This window comes from Eleutherodactylus coqui, chromosome 13 (genome assembly GCF_035609145.1).
Source record: "Eleutherodactylus coqui strain aEleCoq1 chromosome 13, aEleCoq1.hap1, whole genome shotgun sequence".
Lineage (NCBI taxonomy): Eukaryota > Metazoa > Chordata > Amphibia > Anura > Eleutherodactylidae > Eleutherodactylus > Eleutherodactylus coqui.
In genome coordinates, this window is record NC_089849.1 from 17,647,543 (window position 1) to 17,667,251 (window position 19,709).

Here is a 19,709-nt window from a genome sequence, read left to right on the forward strand (position 1 = left end):
CGTACATTTTTTCATTGACCGCATCTTGTATTTCAGCTTTTTACCTGAACAGTGGTAAACTGCAATTCCAGGCACAGCCTCTAGACAAGGGTGGTGCTGTTTCTAGAAAAGTCACTGACCTTTTAGTCGATGCTCAGACAACCCCTTTAAGTTATGAATGCATAGTTCTGGTGTAATATAATCAATGCCTTGCTGATATATTTGTGCCACAGTTTCTTATGATGTTCTGTGATAATTATCAAATGTGTGATAAGTGAAGCTCCTTACACATAATGAAGTACATTAATTAAATAAGACATGAGGGAATCTGCATTCTTAACCCCTTCACTGCCAGAGAAACCAGTGGAGGTACTAACATCAAAGCTATAAAAAAAGAAAAAATCTCCAGTGTAACCTTGTCACGGCCAGGACGGACTCCAACAGTGGGGTCTAGCACATAGTCCGTTCTGGGCATCATTCAATCCCCCTTCCCTCCGCCGACTTCTCCTGAGACTTGTATCACCTCACGTAATGTACCGAAAAGGCACTTTTCAAAAAACGTAATTTTTTTTCTCTTATATTTTTTTTCATATTTTTTTGGTCATTTTTTGTTTTCATTTGTAAAAACAGTGCTTTTTAAAAAAAGTTTTTATTTGTTTTTTTTTTTCAAGTTAAGACGATAGAGTGACATTTCACTCAAGTCTTCAGGAAACCTCCCTGCTCACCTATGTACAGATGTGTGTGTGTCTGTGTGAGGGTGTCTATAATATAAACGCATATATATTATATACACGCACACACATATAAAATAAAGGGCGGGAAGCAGCATTAATGGAACGCAGACATGCCGGATTCCTAGTAAGTTCACAAAAAATGTGACAGACATGTTTCATTCCAGTTGGGGAATCATTTCTTCCCTGGAATGGCGTGATTTCTGTTTAACCAGCTGGGAAGAAGTGCTGATAATTATTTATCTTTTATGTTCATGTTTATATATCAGATCTGACCAGGATTTTAGGCTGGAACAATCAGATAAGAGGGGTTTGCTGGGACTTAAAAAAAAGTTAAAAGGGCTTAAAATGAATATTTCCTTATCCCTTTACTTTGGCCGTTGAAGCTTGTGAGTGACAGAACGGTCATGTGCACAATGTACGGGACGTGACTGCCCGGCGCCTCTTTCGGGTTCCATGTGGCATTCACCGGGGCTGTAACGCTGGACAGAGAGCCGCCAGGATAGTTGATCATTCCTAAATTTTAAGCCCTTTTAATTCATTAAGTCCCAGAATACCCCTTTACATAAAAATATTCCATGCGGCACAGTGTCTAAATCCACTGCAGCTTCAGCCTTTACCACCTTTTCGGCAGTCAAGTTCTGACTTTATGCAACTCCCTAGATCAAACTAGGACTCTGAGATGACTGCAAGCTTTCCAAAATGTACCGTATGTATTGCATACCAGAAAGTGAATAAAACGCTGTTTACCTGGTACAGACTGAAATACAAACTGAACATAAAAGGCTTTTTTTTTTTGCTTGACGCATCTGCCAAGTGAAACTGGAATGAAGCCGAGAAAGAAAGTTTGCCTAATTTAGCACTAAAAAGAACGCAGTCAGGAAGGGGGGTGGGAGTCGGGAGTTTAATAATAAAAAATGAAAGCTGCCACTGTACAACTGAGGAGGTTATGGTCTGATAAGATGCAGATGTCCCGTCAATCCTCCTCTCCACCGCCGTACAAATCAGCCAGTTTTTTAAAACGAGGTCCCCAGTCATTCAAGTACTCAAAGTCCTGATCCTCAGAGCTAGAGGAATTGAGAGAACTAACAGAGCCGGCGGTGGATCCACTGCCTTCATAGTCGAAAACCAGGAGGGAGTCATAAGGTGGCGCTGTAGGATCATTGTCTGCAGCTCGCAGTCCCTGCGAGGGGAGGAAAAAAAGGAAAGCATTAGATACTGGAGAGGGATGAGGCAGATCAGTGATATTGATGCTAAATCATAAGGCATTGTCTCATACTGAGCGATACAAACCATCCTCCTGCTCTGTAGCTATCTGTGGACTCGCGGAGGCAGTGACAGATGAGAGCACGAAGAAAGGACTCCAGTAGCAAGACTTAACTTTCCCTATCTCTACCCACTTGCCGGCTCTCCTCCACAGAAGCACATAGACTCCACACACTGCCATTATCTGAATTTGCAGTTGGCAAATATCACACCTGCTATCATCAAATGTAATGACATCTGGCATGTACCCCTCGCATAGTCGTATTGGTGCAAGGCAATGCAATGGGCCAAACGTTGCACGTGCAAATTTTTTAGGTAGACTAATAGAGGACTTTTAATAAATAAGAAGACTTGGAACCCCACTGTAATATAAGCAACCTATATCTTATCCACTTTTGTGAGGCTCCAAGTCCCAGATAGGCCAGGTGTAGCCATGAAGGTGGGGGTGGGGGTGGGGGGGCACGTAGTACCAGTCACACCTGGTTTTGGTGCACATACACCTTCAATAGCTATTTCTCCCAGCTCCCCTATACACATAATAAATATGTCGATTCGGTTGAGGGTTCATGTATTTTAGGGGCAGTGGAGAAAGCTACAGGAAGACCGCTCAGGTGATGGCTTATCTCCAGGAAGGACAGAAGAATTGTGCATTAAAATTCAATGTGCTCAATCCTTCTTTCCCACTTCATTATCTGCCAAGGGAAAGTCAGAAGATATCCATACACATGTGTGGTCCTGCCGAAATCTGCATGTTTGGATGACTTTTGACTAATCTGTATGAGGGCCTAATGGTAGATGGGGGGCTGGTTACAGATTTTGCATTGGGACCCAGGAGCTTTGCCTTTATTGAAGAGAATTTGGGCTCCACAGCAGCTGTTGCATTATCTTGTGTTCTAATAAAATCATGGCCTCGTATTTATATAGGGCACTTTAATTTATGTGGTGTGCATAAGCCATAATCAACAACAAAGACAGTCTATGAGGTCAGACAAATTAGCGGGTCCTCAAATTAGCATCCTAAGGGTGCCACATGCTTCCCTTACTCTTCATCAGCGTATACAGTAACAGTCAGTGCTGGACCTTTGCCTTAAAGGGGTTCCCCATTGCTTAAAATAGCTTCACAGCCACTCTGCACTTCCTGGTTGCTGCTGACCAGGACATGTGACTATTGCAGCCAATCACTGGCTATATAAGGTCTCTGCTTTGGCCAGTGATTGGTTGCAGTAGTCAGATCCTCATCAGAAGCAACCAGAGATGTTGTAAAGCAATTTTAAGTTGTGGGAAAACCCACTAATAACTTTTTACATGATGTGCTGCTAGTTTGGGGCTCCAGAAGTGGGGACTTCTCCCCCTGTCCAATAATAACCCACTGAGCAATAATATATACCATGGATGATTACCTGCAGCAAGAAGGGGAAATCTTATCTGTGACTTTTGGTATTAATTACTTAAGCACTTAAATCTTTGAGCTTCCTTATTAGGCGAAGTCACTGATTTAATAGGAGACATCTCTTCTACATGATAAACCTTGGATTAGTGGTCATTTAATTAGGACACTGATTGTAATACTGTCAGTTTGCCCTGCAAACCCCAGATTCTGATATATAGTAATTTACTGACTCCACAAAACTGTGTGGGCCTGAAGAGCAAAACACTGACAGATAAAAAGCCAGAACAATATGTTATTCTAATTAAAACATGGCTGCATTTAATATTCCTGACTTCTGCCAAGTGTCTCAGAGGAAATAAAATCTCGATTTGATTAGAAAATAGGAAAGCACTTTCTTTAATAAAAGAGGCTGCGCTCACAAAGGATCGTACCAGCTCCTATATTACTGATTAGAAAAATATACTAGGGTTTGCTGAATTCTTTGTGTCTAGAATTACAGATCTATCATTCTTCTGGTACCTATTGTATAAACTAAACTAAATTGTTCTTTTTTTTTTTAACTTCACATGGCTACAAATATGGATCAAATGTTACATTATAACTAGAATGACAGTAGTGTCCTTGGAGAGAGAAGTCGTCCCATTCAGGGCCACAGCGGTGGCTGTATGGAAATCCCACTGAGATACAAGGTGGAGTTAGTGAACAATGTGAAGTTCATAGCCTAAGACATTTATTATGTATCTTACAGGTATGCTATGTTCACATCTGTGTATGGGCTTCTGATTTCCTGTTCCGTCAATCCTTGCAGGAAAGCAATCCATCCTATGATGGAAGCAGATGGACTCCATTGACTAGAATGGACTTTGTCAGGCTTCTGTCTTGTTTACTGACGTTCTCCCAAGCTAAATAGCATAGCTTCATCCAGGATTTTGGGATAATCTGAGTCAGAAACTCTGCAGTAAGCCTCTAACGCAAATGTGAAGGGAGCTTAAGGCTACCTTCACAATGGCGTGGAAATCGCACGAGATGGTGGGGAGCACTATATCGGGCCATGAATCACTGCCCAATATCGCCCTCGACCCCTTAGGCCGAATTCACATAAGCACATAAAAACTTGTATGTGTTACTTCTGCAAAAAATCGGCCCTTTTTTCAATCCAAGTGGAGTACTGTATGGCATACATTTGTGGTCCGTCTATCTGTTTTTTGCTTCCATATGTCGTGTTTTTTATATCCAAAAAAATGCACAAAAAAACTGAAAAAGGCCCCAGTAAAAAAAAATTCTGCATCTTTTAGCAACAGTTCCATGGAATACATGGATGGCATCCAAGTGCTGTCCATTTTCTTTCTTTGCCTCCCAATTGATTTGAATGGGCGAGTCTCATACAAATTGGATCGGAATAGTGCATGCTACTTTTTGTTTTCACACAATTCGTGTTTGGTGAAGAATCTGATGTGTGAATTAGCACCACTATGTGCAGTCAGACTAGTCGGCTGTAGACTCAGAAAACACATGGACATAAAATTGTCTTGTGTAAATTAACCCTCATAGGTAGGGTTCCTATAGTAAATCCCCAGTTAACACTCCAATGTGACCAGCAGCAACTTATAAAGGGTGGAGGGAAGAGCAGGCAGAGCTTGTGCGCTGCTCTCACCATTCAGTTATAAACAGGCAAGTACAGGGGCTATGATTGAAATGATAGACTTCATATATTACTCCTGAAACTTCATGTTAGCTCCAACTGTATATTATGTTTTTTGCTACTTTGTGCTTATGTTATACACTGAAGAATCACTGCATTAGGAACAGCTGGCGTGTGATACGATGAGTAACGCGGTACCACGATCTGCTCTCCGATAATGCGCTGACCTCTCCTCTGCGCAGCAGAAAGCAACATTTAGCAGTCATTGGTAAATGTAGTACCTTGAGTGAGTTTGACCGTGGTGTGCTGGTGCCCACAGGTGTGGTGCCAGTATTTCTGAAATAGTCACACTTGTTGGCTGTTCCCGAACCGCGGTATCAAGAGTGGTTGAACCATGGACAGACATCCAACAGAAGATCACATAGCGGCAGGCCATGTGTAGTTGAGCCTAAAGACAAGTGTCGGGTGGCAGCAACCTGCCACAGTGGACCGACTGACCAAGTAGTACAACAGCCGGGAGGTTAGACAAATTCCCACATTGATCATGTAGCATGCCTTGCATCGATTGGGGTTCAATAGACGAAGACCAACAAGGGTGTTCCTGAAGATCCTGTGCCATTGCCAACAACGCCTAGGAAAGACTGCAGTGAACCTTGGACACATGGCAGAAGGTAGTCTGGAGTGACTAGTCCCAATTTCTGCTGAACCATATGGATGGCCAGGTGTGAACAGCAATGAGCCGTATCCCATGGATGCACCATTGGGGTTGTGGCGGTGTCATGGTCTGGGGGATGTTTTCCTGGCATGGCCTTGGACCGTTGGTCATCAAACCACAATCCTTCAATGGTGGACGCTACAGGACAACATTCTGTGTTATGGAGCTCGGATCACTAGGGAGTGGTTGGAGGAACATGCCAATGAATTCTTCACACTGCCTTGGCCCCCAAACTCACCAGACTGTAACCCCATTGAACATGTTTGGGATATGCTACAGCGGGCTGTGAGATCTGTGCCCACTTATCTGTAAAATGTGCACCCACTGATGGAGCTGCTGCAGTGGGCATAAGGTGAGTTGAGTATGAAGGTTGTTCACCTTTTGGAATCTGTTCCCCAACGTCTGAATACTATGATCACCCAAAAATATGGACCGACCCATTATTGAGTAGGTGTTCTTAAATCATTGATCATTCAGTGTATATTTGGCTGACTTTTGTAATAATGAGTAATTGAAAAACATGTGACATAGATGTAAAAGAAGCCATCATGGCTTCTCCAATTACTGTTCTGACTAAATAAGACATGAAAGGAATGAACTTTGTTTCATTGACACAAACTTTATATCTAAACCTTTTCCTTTTCCTATTTATCAGGTAGTATTCAGCAGTTTGTATGATAAAAGGCTTTATTAATAGTTACCTCAGTGATAAAATCTCCAATATCACCTGGGTGCGGAATGACAGGTCTTACTGGGTATTGTGGCTCAGCACCTACAGGCCTCTCGTCCACCCGTCTGACGCCTGCCACTTTGTTCAAAACATGATCGAGCGTCTCAGGCTGCTGCAATTGACTTAAATCATAGTCCTGGTGAGAAAACAAAGTGTTTGTATGGTGGAAAGTACTAGTTTTGATAGTACTAAACTACAGATAACTGAACCTCTCCCTGTTACAGAGCTGGGTGCAGCGGAAGCTGAATATTCAGTATGCCTTCTTGCTCATTAGGTTTCTCATTGCACGAGTTCATTATTTTCACACATACACTCTAATTTATAGCAGGACTACATGTATGTGCCCATGTTTTGCATGTATTCTCTTTCTTTACTGACCTATCGTTGTATTTGGAGTAGTAACCACATATAAGTGAACCTACCTGGTCCTCCTCGCCGCCTCCCTCCTCATCATATTTTAGGATGTTGTCTCTGACGTCGTCCTCTGGATCAATCAGCAGCTGCTTTGTATGTCGTTCCTTTTCCCTTCGCTTCATCCACATGACAAACAGGAGGACCATAGCTGGAAGAATAAAAAACAATTAGTTCTATTACTTTCCTATTCCTCAATCAGGGCTCTTTCCCCCAAGCGTATGTTGGCCGTCCTGGAACTATCTTTTGGGCCGGAATACGTCGGCCGCTGCATGGGCTCCTATGGGAGCCCATGGCAGCAGCCGGAGGTGGGAGGGAGTTTAGCAAGTGTGGCTGCTAAACTCCCTCCCTCTGCTCTCCTCCAAAAGTGTACATCAGGGGAACACTGAACAGCAGGTACTATGGCCCAAGGTTCACGGGCGGATTTGATTTGCGGAACTCGCGTGGGAGATCCGCAAATCAAGCCGCCTATAGGGATGCATTAGCGTCCACAGAATAATTAAAAGCATCCGCATGTCGTTTTTTTCCCGGCGTGCAGATCGTACGTGGGGGAAAAAATAGCAGCATGCTCCATCTTCTGTGGATTCCCACGCGGACGGCTTTCATTGAAGTCAATGGAAGCCATACGATCTGCGGCACACCTGCAGCTGACACTGTGGACGTGCCGTGGAAAAGCAGGAAGTTTTGGGGTGGGGGAAAGCATTGTGCATACGCGGGGCACACCCGCATGCATCTGCCGTGCAGAAAGAAAAGGATTGGGCCGGCATGGAGGAGACCCACACTGCATCCGGACAGGTAAGAAAATGGTCCATGGGCACGGGCGGATTCTGTGCGAGATTCCGCACTCGGAATCTGTGCGTGCCGTGGACATGAGGCCTTAATCTACTGTAAAAGTCTAAATAGTTATCACTTCTTAAGGATACCGCTTTGAAAATATAAACCTTTATTCAAAGATAAATTACATGTGCGTATAACTATAAAGCATACGCACATTTACGATTATACGCACATGTAGTGACTGCCCCACAGTTAGGCAGGGTGATCGCAGGTCCTGTAAAGGGGCAGTGTGCTATCAGAACATCGCCTTTATGTTTCAAATGTATTTATTGAATTTTGAATATAAAATTTGGCAATAATCTGCCTCGGAGACCCCACGCACGGCGATACAGATAGATATTGGAAGGCATTTGTATAATGAGTTGTAAACATTGAAAAGATCATAACAAACATCAGGGATCACGTTATAGAGAGCTTGTATAAGTGGAGCTATAGGATTTCGAAGAGGTTAGTTGTTGAGATATATATCGGTCTGGATCAATAAGATAGGTCTGTGTGGCACATGAGGAACCCTGGAGAAGTTGGTTTATTCTTGCTATGGACATATAGGATTTTAAAATTGCATATAGTAAAGTAGGTTTGGTACATTTGTAGTACCCCACAGTTGAGGTCCCACAGCACTTTGTCAGCTACCTCGGGTGGTGTGTGTGTATGTCTGTCTGTGTCTTAGTGTTTTGTTATGTGTATTGGCCTTGTCTGGGTCACTGAAAGGTCATGTCTGGTGTCTCCTCAAACTAACCCTGCATGACTGTACAGAATGTGCCCTAACCTGCTATGTCCCCTGTCAATCACCCCCTAACTAGGACTGGGATTGGGTACGAAAGTTCACTGTAGCCCAGAATTTGTTAGTGGGTGAGGTATAAAAGACAGAGCGTGGGTGGGGTTAGAAAGAGGAATGAAGTCTGGGAGTCAGTCAGTCAAGTCTGGGGTGAGGGAAGGCAAGCTTGAAAAGAGCCAGGGGAGCTCCACCTAAGTTCAGGTACTGGAGGCCTGGATAGCGGAGTCTTTTTCAACCCTGAAAGAAGCTGAGACAGGGCAGACCCTGCAGAGACTGGAAGAGAAGCAGGCATCACAATCGTGAGTTGATCTGGTCTATGCAAAGTCAAAAGTCAGTGTGTCAGGAGAGCCTGCACTGTTCCCTCCAGGAATAACCTTCTCACCCAGCTATCCCTTAACTCAGCCTGACTGCCTCGTTTCTTCCTCTAGTAGAGGATTAAGGAGCGATTTGTACATAGTTACCCCTGTCTGACTTTATTCCGTTTTTCCAAGTTACAGTAAACTGTGTGCCTTCAGTTTTACTGATTGCCTCTTGAGCTTGCCTCTTTATTTCTTCTCTACCAAAACGTACTCATTAAAAGGCACTGGCATCACATTGGACTTACACTAACTACCGATTGCCTCAGCATAGGCCCTATTGCAATCCCACCTACTGCACGAGCCACCATCTGTGACAGAGTAGCCACCACCGTGACACAGTTAGAATTGGCGAAACCGCTTGAGCTGCTCTTCTGTCAACTTCTCGCTGCACATTGACAAAGGACAACCCTGGATCCCAGATGTTTTCAAAGTGGATCACCTTTACCATGTTTGAGTATAGTTATGATAAGGGCTTGTAAGAAATCAGGATGTACATGTCCATTATGCAGCATATAGTTAAACAGCTCGACCAAGTAGGGCTGCAAAGTTGGAGCGAATTGTCTATAGTACAGGGCCGTGAGGCTGTTTGGACCAAGCCCTTTTGAAACGTTTAATTACCCAGTCTACTACTTCTGTGGTTATATCTGAGGTAAAGGTTGTTAAGGCTAAACTCGATATACACGGACGATTAATTGGTGAGAGAAAGTCTGGTTCAGAGGATTCTATAGCGGGGTGGGAAGCTGTATAAAGCTTTTGATAATGTTGTAGCATGGTATAAATTTTATCTGGATTCGAGGAGTAATGGCCTGGTCTATTCTGGATTTTATGGATTGAGTTGAAGGTTTGTCATGCTTTAAATTTGCGAGCGAGCAGTCGATCAGGTTTGTTTGCCTAGTGGAAGTAGATGGCTTGTGTCCAGGCTAAAGCTCTCGCATTTTTAATATGTAATATGAAAGGGGAGGGAAATGCGCAAGACTATTGAAACACCTACTTTTGCTGACAAATCTAGAGTGATGGTGGGATTGGTATCTCGCGTGAAAGAAGGTAGGATGGGAGTTCTGTGAGAACTGGGATTCTTGTATACAGGTAATCTCGGGTCTATGTTTCTTATAATCGAGAAACTCCTTGCGGCATTTAGAAGGCGAATTTAGACTCTGCACATCGTGGATAAAGGAGAGGGTAACTTCCCAGCAAAGCTAAAATAGGTGGTATTATTAATAGAGCTAAACCTCTAGAAAGATAAATAAAAAGCCTGAGAAATAGTTGGGACTCTAATGATAAGACAGTCTTGTGACCCTTCGTGTAATCATACAAAGTAGAAAACCGTAAACAAACAGTTAAATAAACAAATAGTAATAAGGCATCGTGTGTGAGAAAGTGGCCCAAGAAAATGGCCATCTTGAGCCACACACAACAGGTAGACAGCATGGTGTCCACGACAGTGGTCGTGACCTGAATGAACCATTATGAAGAATACAGTGCAATTAAACATCTAACAGTAAGAGTTAACTTTTAGTGTACAGCGCTGCCCCCCAGAGTACTCTGCCGGCCATGGGAGAAGTAGCTTTAAAGTTATGTGGGTGCACCCCAACAGCTGCCTCCCACTATTAAGACCACTTCAAGGGGCCTCTCTAATAGCATAAATGAACTACTCACTCAAGGTGAAGCATAGATCCCAAGAAATAAGGGCCTCCCCATACCCAAAAAAGTCAAACACCAGGGCAGAGGGCAATGTCCTCGAATAGTAGGTTAGGATACAAGACTAAAAAACGTATAGGGCCAACAAGGCCCAGCAAAACAACTAGGGGACGGCTCACCCAGACATTTTATGAGGGGGGGTACCCACCAGAGCCGGCCAGCAAATGTTGACAAGAGTAATGGTGTTAGGTGGGGTATCAAAAAGGTTGGAGGGGGGGGGGGGGGGAACCAATCTACACCATCAACTGAGCTCCACTGTGCACCCCCAGCAACAATTGCATATTGATCAACAGATCTGAGGTAGATTAGTGTCCCGGAGGATGAGCAGTGGTACAATCACTCTTTACTCCTAATTCCCCGAAGTTGCAGCAAAGGGCTGAGCCCTTGAGTGTCTACCCTCTCAGAGTCTAGTCGGGCTCTGTGAGAGAGGGGGCTGAGTTCCCGATGTAGTTAGATTATCCACTTCAATATTAGCTGATTTGTAGCACCTTCCATCCTTCAGATAAAGTATGGGCAGAGTGATCCCGTCCAGCAATCTGGAAAGACAGCGAGAACAGGAATCCCCAACGATATGGATCTGAGCCCATTGCAGAGCCAGGGTGATGGGTCGAAGCTGCCGTCTGCGGTCAAGAGTGGACGGGGCCAGATCTGCAAACAATTGGATCCCCAAATCAGTCCCTGGTAGGGGTGTTAGGCTTCTGGCCACCTAGAGGACCATATCTCCTGCCTCTGGGTAGTGGAATTTCAGGATCACGTCCCTGGGCAAGTTTGGATTGCGAGGTTTGGTTAATGCTCTGGATGTGGTCCATGCGAAACAGTCCTGAATGAGCTTGAGGGAGGAGGGCCTGGAAGATGTTTAGCGCAGCCTCTCTAAGTGAGAAAAATCGTTCAGGTATCCCCTTTGATCTAGGCTGTCTCTGGAAAGTTATCTGTGTGTGTAGTAGAATCAACATCAACGTTTGAGTCAACAAACCATGAGTATGGCAATAATACCTGCTGTATTACCATTAGGGAGGGCGGTCATGCGAACAGATTTGAATTGTGGATACCGTGATCGCCGTCCACGCGGAAGATCCCCAATAAAACGCGGGCATTGAAAGACATGTATTTTCAAATTTTCCTTCACTCACAGGTACCAGGACTGTTTCAATAGAGGTCTATGGATGCAAGCGCTCCGCAGCCCATATGCAATTAACATTGCTTATGAGTGGCAGAGACGCTAACAACTTGATAAAGTCGGCTGAAGGGAAGAGCGATTGACCTTTCTTCCGTACGGACACATGCATCCGCGATCATTTGTAATTATTTTCTGCGAAGGATCGTAGGTCTTCAGCTGTGGAAATCTACATGTGGAATCCAATCCGTTCGTGTGGGCCCGGCCTTGGCGCGCGTGTATTTTGTTTATCATTTTGTGTGTGTTTATTGGGGTTAATAATGATTTTAAAGTATATTTGAATAAAGGTTTATATTTTTTAAAGTGGTTTCCTTCAGCAGTGATCGCTGTCTGGTTGTTGGTCCCCGCCATTATATATTATTGTTGCAGTGATAAAAGTCTGAATAGACGCCAGTAATAACTGATAAAGAGCCGTAGATTGGAAACAATTCCGTCTGATCATAAAACAGGTTTTTACAAAACAAACAAAAATGTCTAAAGCAGAAAAAGACAAATCCGTAAAAGCTTTTCAAAAGAACTGAACATGAGCTGATAATGAAAGAACCTCTCTCAATTACCCTTCAAAAAGAATTAACTTCATATGACGCTCGGCTGCTGTATTTTAAACAAACATGAAAGTTAAACATATGCAGAAGTAACAAAATGCAGGCGCGATGATTGTTCTCAGTAGCACTCCATGCTAATGATCCCCCTTGATTATGGTCACCTTGCTCCCAGGGCTGAGTGATTGGAATAATTTTGGGTGTAAACAGCCGCTCAGTGACATTGTGAGCTCTGGCAAGGACAGCTGTGCTCTCAGGGCACCGGTCTGCAGAGGTATCGCTATGTGCCACACAGTAGCCATTAGCGCTCATAGATTTATGGGATCCTGTGTTATGGGGAAGCAGATTAAAGCGAGAGAGTTCTGCTTGTGAGAAATTGATCATTGGCAATTTAACACCCAGTTGTGTAATGGTGCGATAATTGTTCGGATTTCCGGGATCCAGCGAAAATCTGAATGGTTCTTCTTCAGTGTAAATGCATGCACAGACTGAACGATGAGCAACAAGTCTTTTACTTCTCGTTCAGTTTTTGCATGCATAAATAACTAAATGGCGTATCGTTCCGTGTAAACAGACAGTGTGTGAGTGCTTCTCATGATCTGCCACTGGTAGCCTCATCACTCCGCCCCTTGGTGACATCATCAAAGGTCCTACAACATATATAAAACACAACTCAGCAGTCCTGACAGAACACATTGACCTACCACAGAAATCCAGTAGGCTGAAGGACCTGTGGTGATGTCACTGTTGTGGTAGGAGCCAAGCTGTGTTAGTCTTGTGCGGTAATCAAGCTACTGTGAGTGTGATGTGACACCAGAAACACTGGTACTATAATGTCCTAATAATTACTAGTCAAAATACTAACAACCACCTGTCCATCAGTGCGTGAGTTACATGCTCCGCCCCTGACCTCATAGTGGTGACGTCATCATAGGGCCTTCATCCTTGTGCAGTTACCAAGGACCAACTGTATGTGAGTGAGTTACATGCTCCGCCCCTGATCACATGAAGGGGACGACATCATAGGTCCTTCATCCCAGTGCAGATTACGAGCGGACTACGAACCCCCATGGCCTCAGTTGCTATAAAAATACTAATGACCGCCTAGCTGGACAGCAGCTGTGTACTAACAGGATCTGTGACGATGTCACTGCATGTGATCAGTCACCTTTTGTGGGAGGAGTCAGGGGTCACATGATCAGGGTGATCAGTGTGTGCAGGACTCTGCTGTGGTGCTTGTGATCCTTGTTGTATGGGGTGGAGAATGTATGTAGCAAAGCAGTTTGGCGCATTGTGCCACTAGAAACATTTCTACTATATGTGCAGGACTCTGCTGTGCTGCTTGTAATCCCTGTTGTATGGGATGAAAAATGTATGTAGCAGAGCTGTATGTGGTGTACATGTAGCAGAGCTGTGCGTGTGTGTGATGTACATGTAGCAGAGCCTCCTTTTCCACCAACCCTGCCAAGAACTTACACATACACCTTTCCCAGGAGTGCGGCACATGCTCAGTGTCTAGAACGCATGGCGTCTTTTAGCTCAAGAAAAAAGGAGATGTCAATGGATTGACAGTGGTCAGGTTAGTGCAAAAGGACTGAACCGCCCAATGCATTGCTCCGAACAAGTGAAAAGCAATTGCCGGGCTATAGAAATGCTTAGAAAAAAAGCAAAGGTACGGATAGGATGGTCTTTACTCCTTCATCTATAGATAGGATTCAGCGAAGAAGGGGTAATGGGTGACAGGCCTTATTTCGTAAAACTTTTCAGATGTTGAAAGTCTTGATCATTGAGGGTTTGGATGCTGAGACCCAATTGTTGAGCCCCTTTGGCTGTCTTCGTTACTCTCTGGCTGTTCTTTACAGCTGAAGACTGGCTTATAGAAGTCTGTAGATGCCTTCTGTTGATGTTAGTCAGCCTGTCTTCAGTTGCCAAACATGACGTTAACTCCCCAGAGAATGGCCATTTCAGCCTATTCTTTTATAGATTGGTCGTTTAAGGATGTTACTTTCTCAGTCACCCCAGGATAGAATTGCCTATAGTAGCTAGAGGGCACTATGGATCATACTGTGGCAGAGAAAGGTTATTGCTACTTACATAATAGAATGATGATACAGATGAGTATGGCAATAATTGCTCCTGTGCCCAGTCTGGTGGCAGCCACTGCTCCAATCGTTGTGCAATCTCCATTCTCATCGCAAGGACAGACCTTCACCCTGATGATGGACGTGTTGTACAAAGGAGGGTTCCCAGAGTCTGTCACAATGACGGGGACCTCATACACTCCTGATTCCAAATAACCAATCTGCAGACTGAGGCGTGCGTAGTTACCTGAAGTTACCACAAGGTGGCAGCAGGAGAACACAGAAGACATTAGATGTGAAATGCTTGTTTCAAGACGTTCCCTTTTAAAAGCTTCAAGCCCTCCCTCTTTCATTTGAGATAATTATATAGCCAATAATAGTTACGGTGTCCATAGACAGCACCAATAGTCTCATTATATAGAAGAAAATCTAAGAATGCCAAAAAGCAATTTCACCCAAGATATAAAAATGGCTGTATATCACTAAACCAAAAGCCGGTTAAAGACTGGTGATTACTTTTATTCCATTGCCACTGCTATTTTTGTATCTGGATATGTTACCATATTGGTCATCATGTTTGAAGTAGCTTTTCTGTAACTAATGTTAAGAATGTTGCTATTCTAGGTGTGCCAGGCTGTGTTACATAAGCATGTGCCCACCAGGAAAATTAGGAACTCTTAGGGCCCCTGCACACTAGCGCTAACGTCTCTTCCCCGGCCCATGGAATTCCGGGCTGCGGCGTATATAGGCTGCAGCCCAGCCGTGTGAACGGACGAGAATGCGGGTGATTTAGCCATGACTTGGTCGTGGCTTTCTCCCTTTCATGCAATTTTCGTCTGTGAAGCGGGCGACTGAAAATCACAACGCCTCTGTGAAAGGGGCCTTAAGGATACAGGACTGAATGCACTGATGCAAATCAATGGTGTTGTACTGTATGTTGTCCATATTACATCCATAAAAAAATCTGGACATAATACGGAGATAATACACTTGTGTGAATGAGGCCTTAGAAGATTATCTCTAAGCCAACCTCCATAACTCACCGTTTATCCTGGTGATGGTCCAATTCCTCCTTATGGTGGAGGGAATAGTAGGAAGCTCAAAAACAAAGGGGTCCCCACTGGGCTTGCGATCCACGTCTGTAGCCGTGATGTTAATGCCATTGGAGTTGAGCCTCTCACAAATCTGGGCCTCTTTAGGAAGCAGCTCAGGAGCGTTGTCATTAATATCAATGAGCTGTATCTGCAGTGTACCAGTACCACTGGCAGGGGGCACTCCTGTCAGCAGGAAACAAAACCCCAAGATTTACTTTTGTGGCCAGGCCAATTTAGAACATGGTTGAAGTGCTGTGGTTTTCTTGATCATTTTGCGTTGATTGAACCCGTAATTCAGTATAACTGTCACTATACGATACTTTTGTATTATGTACGAAACAACGTAGACAAAATAAATGTACAGCTTTGCGTAGATTTAAATTCTTAAAGGGGTCCTACACACGTAAAATGTTCCTCTATTGGTACATAGGCAATGGGAACAGGGGTATACTGATAAAAAAAAAAAACATCCCCAGATGAAGAGCACATGATGGATGCCACCTCTTATGTGGTACATGTAGAAGATGTCTGACGGCTCCACTGTTCCTAATACTCTCTCCTCTCATGCGCTTTATCGGCTCATTTATGATCACATCCGGGTGACCTAAGAGATCTCATTTATACTACGGGATTTGAGCTTCAGACCTGTCAAGCCACCCAGATATCCCATAAGACACATGGGTTTAGGGCCCACTTCCCGGTTACCCAGTTTGCTATCCTCCCACCATGCTTGCTATGCTACCATGCAGGAGCCGACTGTGACTGATAGCCAGCTTCCTGCTGTAACAGCGGGGATCGATCTATATGCTGCAATCAATGTACAATGCTGCTTGTAAAGGGTTCACAGAGGGAGAGTGCTCCCTCTGTGACATCATCAGTACTGTAATTTCGAGGGACGGGGGGGGGGGGGGGGGGGTTGCTATGATCCCTATTGTACGTTATAAGGCATTGCAGTACAGAAGTACATAGCTTTTATGGTTCCCCACAGGGACATAAAAAAAATTAATAAAATTGTGTTAAAAAAACACATAAAAAAATAACAAACCTTTTTTTCTTTTTTACACACTTGTATAAAAAATTACACATATTTGGCATTCATTGTATTTGTAATGACCTGTACAATAAATTAAACACACTATTTATCCTGCACTGCAAAAATCTTAAACAAAACAACTAAAAACTGAGGCAAAATGCTTATTTTGTTCATTCTAACCTTTCAGGAAAAACGCAATAAGACTAGGTTGACACGGGCGTATGCGTATTTATGTGCGCCCTCCGGCGCCGTAAAAATGCGTGAACAGGTGCACAAACGTTAGATCTAACGTTTCTGCGCCTGTTCAGACTGCGTGTGACGGGCGCATATACTCCGAGGCCGCAATGCCATTAGGCGTGGGGAGTCAGTTTAGTTCTGCTACGCTGTCTTCCCCTTTCCTCCCCCTCACTGGCTCACCTTTTCTCTCCTCTCGGCTGTTTGTAATGGGAGGGGGCGGGGCTAAGCTTCCACCCCTTGTTCGCAGCCAGCAATGGGAGGGGTCCCTCCCTCTCCCATTGCAAACAGCCGGAGGGGAGGAGTAAGCAGGAGAGAAGGGGGTGGGGATTTAGCAGTCACGCTGCTAAACTCCCTCCCACCTCCTTTCTCCGTCCACTGTCATAGGAGTCTATGCAGTGGCCGACGTATTCTAGACAGAAAGATAGTTCCAGGACTATCTTTCCCGCCTGGCGTTAAAGCGCCCGGCGCTATTCTGACTGGTCGGGTGGCTTTTACACCATGGGAATACGCCTGTGTGATCTGATGCATTGCAATCCAATTCATCAGATCGTGGCGTATATCAGCCAGCCATGAAAACGGCAGCCGATATACTCATGTAAATAAGCCTTAAAAGTGATCATAAAAGCCATATGTACCCCAAAATAGTACCAATAAAACCTATAGCTCGTCACGCAAAAGCTCTCGTTACAGAGCTCCATCCATGGAAAAATAAAGTTATGGGACTTTAAATTTAAGGATGTACAAAAAATAATAATTAAAAAAAATAGGTTATTGTGCAAGTGGAAAAACCTTAAAAAAATTTGGTATCATGGTAGTCGCATACCGTACAGCAGAAAAAAAATGAATGTTATTTATGTTGCATGATTAATGCTGGAAAACAAAACAAAAAAAACAATGGCAGAATTGATGTGTTTTCTCTCCCTGTCCTCTAAGAAAATTTATAAAAGTGGTACCAATAAAACCTACAGCTCGCCATGTAAAATACAAGCCCTCCTATGGCCATCTTTACAGTAAAATTAAAAAAGTTGTGGCTTTTGAAAAGTGGGGATAAAAAACCCCCCAAAATTGCTGTGTCCTTGGGGCCAAAATAGGCCGTGTCCATAAGGGGTTAAGTTTAAAAAAAAAAAAAAAATCTCCAGACGGTGTCCATAACGTTTTACTGACCCTCTGTCTTGGAAGGGTTAAAGAATCTGACTTCATAATTATGTGGATGACCTAAAAGAAGCCGCCATATAGAAGCGATCCAGTCATATTCTGGATTTCATCAGCATCACCTTTACGTGTTTCAGCTCTGCAGGTTATGCATTTATTTGCCTCAGTTGGAAAACTTTTCATTACCCGTGATGGCAAATCTAGAGATATATTCATCATTATTCACCAACCAAATACCGAGACCCCTCAATTGTGGACTAGGGACATACGATATAATTATGTATCAGCTACATCGACAATGTGACACGTAAGGAACAGACAACAGAAAGTGGAGAAAGCAGATTCATATAACATGACCCCACTGATCCGAAGGAACTCACCATTGTCAGTGGCCAGGAACTTGGCCTCATAGATATCGTCTTTCACAAAGGGGGATTCACGATCCAGAACGGCCGTGGTAAACACCTGCCCATTTGTGGTATTGATAGTGAGCCAATTTGCAGGATCGTGAAGTTTGGTGTATCTGAAGAAGGAATATGATAAGACACAGTTAAGAAGAGCACAAGTTTACTTCTCCAGCCTGCAGGTCTACAGTCATCAATCCGAAAGGCTCCACTTAAAACGGCTCTGGCTGCCAATTGTGAGCCGTGCATTCTGCCGCTGTGTGCCTAGGGAAAGACATTGGTCAATGCAAAGTGGTTTTTCTCCAGCTACAATTGAATCTGAGCATGGTTGGATGGTGCCCAAGATTTTATATTGAGATGGAGCCAGCCCAAACGGCTCAGCTTTTAAAACTTCAGACAGTTTCACTATTGCAGTCTCCCAAACTCATTAAACAAGCCGTGGTTACCGATGGAACCAATTTACTTTTAAGATTAACCCAAACAGGAACACTTAAATCCTGAAATCCAGCATAAGTAGTCTCAGGCACTGTGTGCAGTGTGCATGCCCTGCCATGGAGGGGGACAAAGGGAAGAGAGCAGTGCAGGATAAAGGGGGAGGATTGTATCCATGTTTTCCACAATTACTTCACCGGATTCTACTAGTGAATTGCACGTATGCTTCTCTATGGGGTGTGACAATACAGTAGTGCCGGAGGCAGGAAGTCTTCCTTGTCTCAGTTTTCACAGGTTTTCCAAAATGTTCTGCCATTGTACAAAATATCATCCTCTTGCCCTGCTCACATGCATGGGGCAGACTTATCCATACGGTCATAGGATGCGTGCGTTTATGGCAGAGAGTGCGCCAAACCTTAGTACCACAGTCATAGGAAATACCATAAAAGACTTGTTTGCATCATCAACAATAATCTTTGTCTGTGGATACCTTAAAGGGGTTGTCCCGCGAAAGCAAGTGGGGTTAATTACTTCTGTATGGCCATATTAATGCACTTTGTAATATACATCGTGCATTAAATATGAGCCATACAGAAGTTATACACTTACCCCCTCCGATGTTGGCGTCCCCGTCTCCATGGCGCCGACCAAAGCCTTCTTCTGCCGGGATTAGACGCGCTTGCGCAGTCTGCCCTCTTCTGTCCGGCTCCGGCGTGCTCACGCCGCAGAGGTCTTCTGCGCATGCTGGCAAGGGGCGGCGAGGAGCAGGGAAGGGGGTGGGAGTTTAGCAGACACGCTGCTGAACTCCCTTCCAACTCCCTTCTCCGTTCGAAAGATAGTTCCTGAGCTATCTTTTTTTGGCCGGCATAAAAAAGGCCCGACAGGAATGCGCACCGGGCGTTTTTATATAAAAAAATAGCCTTTTAATTTAAGGATAGGGTGTGTCGTGTGCGAGAATGGCTCTCCGTGTGCAAAAAGTACAGTACTTTGCACAGACATTAGCGCAAATCTAGCTCATCAAACC

The 19,709-nt window shown here is 44.1% G+C and overlaps 1 protein-coding gene across 1 annotated transcript in view; it reads right to left on the reverse strand.

Annotated features, from left to right (window-relative positions):
• Positions 1–1,588: 1,588 nt before the first annotated feature.
• Positions 1,589–19,709, reverse strand: part of CDH4 (cadherin 4) — a 200,863-nt gene continuing 182,742 nt past the window's right edge. Inside the window, exons 10-15 of the mRNA XM_066585897.1 lie at positions 18,230–18,372; positions 15,377–15,610; positions 14,347–14,580; positions 6,876–7,015; positions 6,425–6,589; positions 1,589–1,893 (exon numbers count right to left, since the gene is read on the reverse strand). Coding sequence (XP_066441994.1) covers positions 1,687–1,893; positions 6,425–6,589; positions 6,876–7,015; positions 14,347–14,580; positions 15,377–15,610; positions 18,230–18,372 — 1,123 coding nt within the window. The 3' untranslated portion in view covers positions 1,589–1,686. The remainder of the gene's footprint in view (positions 1,894–6,424; positions 6,590–6,875; positions 7,016–14,346; positions 14,581–15,376; positions 15,611–18,229; positions 18,373–19,709) is intronic.